Raw genomic sequence first — 8,159 nt, 5'->3', positions numbered from 1 at the left:
CGTGATGCGGGGTCGTGGATGCGCACTGCTGAGGAGTCCAAAACTAGGACAGAACGGCCGTCTAGTGCTTCCAGGTTTTCCATGTTGGTCTAGCTCCGATTGACTGATGAATTCAACTAGTAAATTAAAGGATAGATGTGCTCTACTTTTTCATAATAATATATGAAGGTTTGTACAGGATTTTTAGATGAGAATTTAGTCTCCAAGGCGTTATTGTATATATGAACTAAATCAACTGTCATTCGTATAATGAAAATTTCAGAAAATGACTGTTAAATGTAAATATAAAGAATGCTGATATAAACTATTTCTAAATTTTCATAAAAAGATCTGTCCTTTAAGTATAGGTAATATTCGAAATTAAATTTGGATTGAGTTTTCATGGAATATATATATATATATATATAGTAGTTATAGGTTTAATTGCACTCTGAATTAGGACTGGGGGTAAATTCCCGGTTATGGTTTTAATCAAATTTATGACTTGTCACCTACATATACCTCCATCTCAATGTTAGTGTTCATGCTGGTATTTGAACCAAGTACTTATTACTTCAAATGTCATCGTGTTTTATCCACTAAAACTATCTTATTTAGTAATTCACTAACACTTGTTCAATGTGTATAACACTTCGTTTTCGTGAGAATTTATGCTTTCTCACTGTTGATATGTATTCCAACTAGGCAGAGAAATGAATATTACAAAATAAATACCATGTAATTATCATAATCTAAAGAACAATCCATATTCATAATTAAGTCTTATCAAACTTATTGTTGAAACACTAACAAACCCAACATGTTATATTACCATATTAAACAGATTGTTCTAAACATATCCTTGACTGTCTTCGGTTACTTGAGAAAAATCCTTTGAATTCAATAAAACATTTAATCTAGAATATCAGTCAACATATCGAATTTTGCTTGTTATACTAAATCATTATTCCAGTTATATTTAAGTGATAATCAGTTTTCACGAAGATATCTTTCTAAATATTCGCTTTAATATGAAAAGTGATTAAACGATTCAATATTTCCATTCATCATAATAATCTGTTACTAATGAGAAATGAAATAGAATAATGTTGTTTGAATGGTATGGTATTCCTATTGGTTTCATATGCAATATCAAGAATCTTTAATGCTCAAATTATCAGTTGAGTAAATTAGAATAAGGATTGAAATGTACAATATTTTCGCTCGATATTTAAAATGGGCATGTAAAGTTGGCTATAAAGCGATATAGGGAGCCATATTTCCAATGACAACTAAAAGTATTTACGAGTCATGCTTTTTTATTGTTACCCAGTTAAATAAACTATTTATTTACCATAGTTCATTAATATTTGCTTATTACTAGACTATACGACTCTTAGACAATATACAATTCATTTCAGTTTTTTTCAATGTAGCGGATACAACCTGATGAATTATAGAATTATTCGCCTAATATCAACACTTATCGCCTTGTAAATTCACGATAAAATTGAAATGATAGTTTATTCAATTAAACAAAATTAAATTTATTAAATCCATTTTATTCTATATTAAAAACAATACAATTTCTAATAATTAATCAACTTTATGCCTATGACGGTATAAGCCAAAAAAAACGAAAACAATCACAAATCTATTCAAATAGCCCATCATTTTGTTTATATGAAATAATGTGAAAAACTGCTTGAGACAACGAACATTATTTGCACAAGTTAATCAATGAAATGAAATGAAAATGAAAAAAACAAGAAAAAAGAACAGAAGAGTGTGTCTATTTTTTTACTTCTTGACCCATCCTCAAGATCAAGTCACTAACCTACAATTTGTGTGTCTACGTGTGTGTATGATTTTCTTTTATATCTTCAAAGTTAAAACAGGATTATCTGATTTGTTTTCATAACGATGGAGTATTTGCTAAATATTTATCTTGATATTCTGTCAATTCATTTACTCTATATAAATATTCTCTATATTCATTTTTATAGTTTTTATAGTTATCTAGATTACGTGAAAATGGATTAAATCTTATTACAGGTATATGACGATGCAATGCGTTGGAATTGAACCATGTTTCTTTACCTAAAACAAATAGGAAAATATGGGGGAAAAATATATTTTACAAGTATATTTATTTACTGAATGAATTATCTCGAGTTTTTTTTATAGCTAGTAACTAATATGCCATCTGATCAACCTTAAATAAAAAAATCAATTCAACTACTCGGATATAAAGTTATTCTCATCATCACTAACACCAAGGGAACATGTACCATAACTTAGTATAAATCGCTTGGTTTGTGGATAACTTTATAAAAATTTACTTCTCATTATAATTAATCATTTGTTTCTTCCATGCAATAGCTATGAAATTAGATGTGAAGAGAAATATTTGTTACTTCATTGTGTCGTACTTCTACGCATGCCTTTTAAATAAGAGACAACTGGCTTCACCAATCAGTTTGGTTGGGAAGGGCACCTGATTGGCCAGTAACTTAAAATATGTATTTATATATTAGCCACTTCAAAAGGTAGCTTTATGATATGATTTGAGGGCGATTTTCATAATGGATTAATAACGAGCGGAAAATCATTAAAGAATAGGTAGCACTAAAATAACAGTTTCTTCTATTTTATATGATTCAATAAACGGTAAGTACCCAAGATCACACGGAGGACAGAATTCAATACCTTCAATCCTCACAGTAGGTCTGATATTATTCAGTCACTCAGTCAGAGTTCCATAATTAAAGTTTTTCAGTCTCTGTCAATTTTTGATATAAATTTGTCTCTTTCTAATATCATCAAAGGACAACGGCTTCATTGAGTTTCAATAAAATCATTTTGCCATTAACACTGATTTGTCAACAAATCTCTGAAAACCCGTTTTATCCGTAATAATATGGTGAATATAAAATCAATTATTTGTGTTAACACAGTTCATCGTTATCCCATAGCTAAAAGTTAGATTGGTTTTATTCAAAATAACTATCAAATATGATTGAAATACAGTAAACACTTAGGTCTATTATCTCATTTGGTTGATTATTATTGTACAAGAGAAATAATAACAAGATTCCTCTTTTCTAAACATACACTAAGGTAGTAAATAATAAATGTTGGAGATATATTTCCGTATAAATAATACGTATTACCAGACCGTAGTTGTTTTACTGAGAAAAAGGCCAGCTCATTTGTTAGAATCAGTATCGACTTGGTCTCAACTTGATTGGATTATATTTTCAGTTTATTAGTTAAATGTTTATTTATTATCACTTTTATAATTAGTCAGAAATTTATTTCTTTACTTCTATCGGTAGTAGTTGTTGTTGTGAAAGAGAACTATTTCATTGGTCTGTTTACCATCTGACAACCAGGTAGCGTATAATATAAACTTATCAGGTCTAAATTTCATTAGTTTACTCATGAGTGCCTATATCGAATCCATCCGCAAAATTTTTTATTAATAAATAAATTTTTTTCAGGAATATCTACTTGGATATTTTTGTGCATAATAACCAGGTGCAGCTCTACCAAATGCCATTTTAATTGGTCCTGGAATATTTGTTGGCGGACGATGTTCTATTTCAATTCCAAGTAGAGCATTGTAAGATATACTTCGACTATCATACTTTTCTACTCTTTCACCTGAATAGAAATTTAAGAAAAATTTATAATTACAAGAATGTGACGTAAAAAGATGTCTTAACTAAAATGGAAACATGGTGTTTCATTAAAATTCGATTGATAAGAAACATATATAGGAATAAATTCTAACACATTAACGGAAAATGTTCTTACAGAAAATTAAACAAAAATAGCTTAATTTTGTAAACAATAAGTTCGGTAATAACTGGGTTTTTTTCGGTTTTCCTTATATTTGTTGTATTATTCTAAACTCGTTACTGGCTTAAATCGATGGTGTTGAAACATTTTCAAAAACCTACTTGACTTAATTAATGCCAGTAAATACCAATTGATGACAATTTATTTATCAATGCTATTTTTAAAGTTGATTTTCCTGTTTGAAACATTTGAGCGTTTCTCCTAATCATAGTTTCGCGATGAAATTTTACATCAACTATCTCTTCGACAAGCCATCAACATTCATTAAAGGTTGAGACGGTTTAGAATTATGTATACAATACTTAGACTGATTCTAAAACAATTCTTCTTAACAGTTGTTTATTTAGTGAATTTGAATATTTTGAAAAGTAGGTAATGATCTGAACTAAAATTTAAGAGTTTTGTTAGAACGCATGGATTTAATAAATTTTTTACATTGAGTTATAGGATCCTGTCTGGGCAGCATGATTGATGAACACGGTGGATCTGATGCAGATGTGAAGGCGCGGATCGGCAAAGCAAGAGCAGAATATTTACAATTGAAGAACATCTGGAACTCAAAACAACTGTCAACCAACACCAAGGTCAGAATTTTCAATACAAATGTCAAGACAGTTCTACTGTATGGGACGAAAACCTGGAGAACTACGAAATCCGTCATCCAGAAGATACAAGCGTTTATCAACAGCCGTATACTCAAAATACTTCGGATCCGTTGGCCAAACACTATCAGCAACAACCTATTGTGGTAGAGAACAAACCAGATCTCAGCGAAGGAAGAAATCAGGAAGAAACGCTGGAAGTGGATAGGACACACATTGAGGAAAGCACCCAACTGCGTCACAAAGCAAGCCCTCCCATGGAATCCTCAAGGGAAAAGAGGAAGGCCAATGAACACATTACGTCGAGAAATGGAGACAGACATCAGAAAAATGAACGAAAATTGGATAGAATTGGAAAGGAGGAGTCAGGACAGATTGGGTTGGAGAATGCAAGTCGGCAGTCTATGCTCCACTGGGAGTAACAGGCGTAAGTAAGTAAGTAAGTATAGAATTCTGTAAAGTATAAAGAAGTTGATTGAAATAATGTAAATTAAATTGAAGGATCTAGTTCCTTCAGGATCCTGGGTCCCATGTTCACCATTGGTTTGTAATCAGGGTTTGGCAACTCCCTTAGGTGGACCCTCTGTGTCCACCAAACCAGTTAAAGTGCCGGACACTTGTTTTTCGTCCTCTCAATTTCGTAAACAACACCCGTTATTATAGAATGCAGTGAGTAGGACTTCCCTTGCAGTGGTTGTATGTACGAGGCCATGTGAGAGCATTTTGAGTGGGAGAGCTAAATCTTCTCACTCTCGGCTATACCAAGGCATTTGGGGGTGTTTACTTTTAAACAGATCTATTTTGTTTATAGGGTTATGGTATCATATATTAATATTTCAGTATAATTTTCGGTTTATTTCATAAGAAGTTATATTTTAGTGAATCAATGATTAGCTACAAATTCTTTTGACAATAATTTTTAATAATCACTTACCTGTAATATTCCGTGGCCAAGGAAAGAATGCTCCTGGACGTGAACTGTTATAGTTTGAAACAGGGTAACTCGGCAAAATTTCACTAACAGTTTGTAAATCACTTAAATTTTCATTTAAGTTATATTTTTCTATACTATTAGTAGAAATTTCTCTTGACAAATAATTATGATAATTTGAAACATTTTCATGAGGATCTACTGTGCCACATTCCTAAAATGAAAATTTCATGAACTAACATTTTATTTATATCTGCTATATATAAGAAATACTGCAAATAATAATTTTGTGCACATTATTTCTAAAGTAATCAATGCATTGGAAGAATCCTTTGAAATAAGTTCATCTTCAGAGCTCTACAATACCGCATATATTCAATTAATTATAGATTTATAGAGATTACTTTTAGTTAAAAATTAATTATTTGTAACCTAAGATTCGACTTCATAGATTTGAATTGGTAATTATTTATCAATAAAGAGAGTTTACGAAATGTGAGAATTATATGATCGTTAATGTAAACAGATCTATTTCTTGATCTGTCTATCAGTCGTTTAGTCATAAACAACATGATACATTGCAGAGGTGTCAATAACTTCTAGTCCGAGCCATGTTGGGAGATGCAGATTATTTGGTTGGGGTCCGCGTGACAATCGTAACCAATGGCTGGAGATTCTTGGTGACATGGCTCAGAATCGATCACAATGGCGTTGGTGTATACACTCTCTGTCTTCCCTTAAACTAAGAGATTAAAATTGCTTCATATCTTTCTTTCTACGAACTAATTCTTTCTTCTTGTACTATATCCTTATTGCAATCTTTCTTTTATATATTACCACCTCTGCATTAACTACTTTTATGAATCCGGTGTTCATCTTGTTCTATTAATGAGGTATGTCAACTTGGACCGATGCATATATGTGCCTGGTCTTACGTTATGGCTGACTGACTGAGAGGTGTACATAGGAATAAATTTCATATCACTAACGATTGTTTCATCATATTCTATAATATGTTTCTTTAAATTATGCATAATTCATTAATTGACTGTGTGTGAACTTCATTTAACGTAGAAACATGAGTCTATTTACATCTACTTTAGCCAGCACACATATGAATTGTATATCATAACTTGAAATTTTTTATGAATATTTTATCAGGCAAAATTTATTTTGCTTTATATACTCATTCTTTCTAATAACTAAGAAATAAATATAGTTTACATTCGAAAGTCTTAATCCAACAAAATTTCATACAGAAATATAAGCTGCAATATTACTTCAGATGTCGTAGTGACTGTTAAAAGTTTAGGAAGGTTATCTATGTAAATGATATGAAATAAAGTGCATTCAAATGTCACCAAAGTTCGGTACTCTCCGCGTTATTCAATTGACAATCCTACCTGTGTTAATAAGTGTGATATCTTCCTCTCCGAATAAACCAAAGTAATAGATCACTTCAGGTAATCCTTTTATTTAGAATTTGTTTTTTTATTTCTTGTTCATGCATTAAAGTAATTATGAACTATACTGGTATAATTATTCTTTATTATTCATTGTATAAAATTCCGAAAAAAAACACTGAATAAATTATCAACTTCCAGTCATTCGTATTGTTTTGAATAGTTCATTTCACTTTCGATATGATGAACATAATATTGATAGTTATATATATATAGGCACAGGATCGAAGGTTCTGGGTTCTATCACCGCTTGTGAGGTAATGGACATGTAATCTTTTGAGCCCCATACTGGGACTAAATGGCAGCTCAGTGCTTCTAGTTTTCTAATGATGTTTTACGTTGATCTGCTTATGATTTCAATGAAACTCAAATATCTCCACAATTCTGTACTTACAATTTTTGAACATTCTCTAGTAGACATTCAACACTTTCAAACTAACACTGTTGCTTTACCATCAGACTTAAAGGATGAGACATACTGTTTAATGATTCTACAAAATTACATTTCATAAGGATAAAGACTATTCATCAACCGTTCTGGAAAATGTGAACTTCAAGTCCGGTTAACCTGAATGCTTAAAATAGATTTATTTCGAGAAAACAATTATGTTTATTACGAGAGCCATCATAAATTGGCAGTATGTTATTGTTTGGACACGTCGCAAGAAGTATTAACGTGCGTTGAAGAACACTAGTATAATTTTGCATCCAATTTTCTATGTCTATTAATATAAAGAGGTACATCTACATGAAAAACAAACCAGTTATAAGACATCATTTTTTAACACGTTTATGGCAGGCGAAAGTAAGTAGCGTTTGAATCACGTGTGTGGATATCAATCAAACTGTTGTGATTTACCCTACCGAAAATCGGTTTCTTCAGCTCAACGTTACTACACATCTTTTGAAAATCCTCTGCCTCCGTAACTATAACTACGAGGAGCGTTGAATCGTGAAACGTACTTAGGCACGTTTTAATTAATAGATATAATTATATCACAGTCCTAAGTGTAAGGTTAGTTATTTGATCATCTGATTGTGATATCTGCTGTCAGTGGGCTTTCTATAAACAGTTTTAACTATACACAACATGGTGTTAGACAGTTTTTGTGAAGGCTGGATGCTTTCTTAGTTCTTTGTGAGTAAGCTTCCGTGAGTATCTTGTGTCTTTTCAAATGATCCAATCGAAGGTGCAGGGACCAATTCTTCCACTAGTTGGTTTCAAGAGTTGATTACAAGGTGGGAAGTTTTATTCGTCTTTGGCTCTTGATTGCGCTTGCTGTGTCCTTCGGACTGTCCCGACTTACTTGAAGAAAAATC

At 31.6% G+C, this 8,159-nt stretch overlaps 1 protein-coding gene across 2 annotated transcripts; it reads right to left on the bottom strand.

Moving 5' to 3' along the window:
- Window positions 1-1,520: 1,520 nt before the first annotated feature.
- On the bottom strand, window positions 1,521-7,758 carry MS3_00009651 (uncharacterized protein; the record flags this gene model as incomplete). 2 transcript variants are annotated; one of them, XM_051218047.1, is made up of 4 exons in its annotated part: window positions 1,521-2,079; window positions 3,493-3,645; window positions 5,380-5,590; window positions 7,699-7,758. In XM_051218047.1, coding segments are annotated over 4 exons (609 nt in total), but the record flags the coding sequence as incomplete, so codon positions are not given. The 2 variants fall into 2 exon arrangements, with proteins under 2 accessions (XP_051074001.1, XP_035588864.1); XM_035732061.2 differs by lacking the exon at window positions 7,699-7,758 and adding an exon at window positions 6,312-6,356.
- Between the last annotated feature and the right edge of the window lie 401 nt (window positions 7,759-8,159).

Source organism: Schistosoma haematobium, chromosome 1, assembly GCF_000699445.3.
Source record: "Schistosoma haematobium chromosome 1, whole genome shotgun sequence".
Classification (NCBI taxonomy): Eukaryota; Metazoa; Platyhelminthes; class Trematoda; order Strigeidida; family Schistosomatidae; genus Schistosoma; species Schistosoma haematobium.
This window is presented reverse-complemented; position numbering and strand designations above follow the sequence as displayed.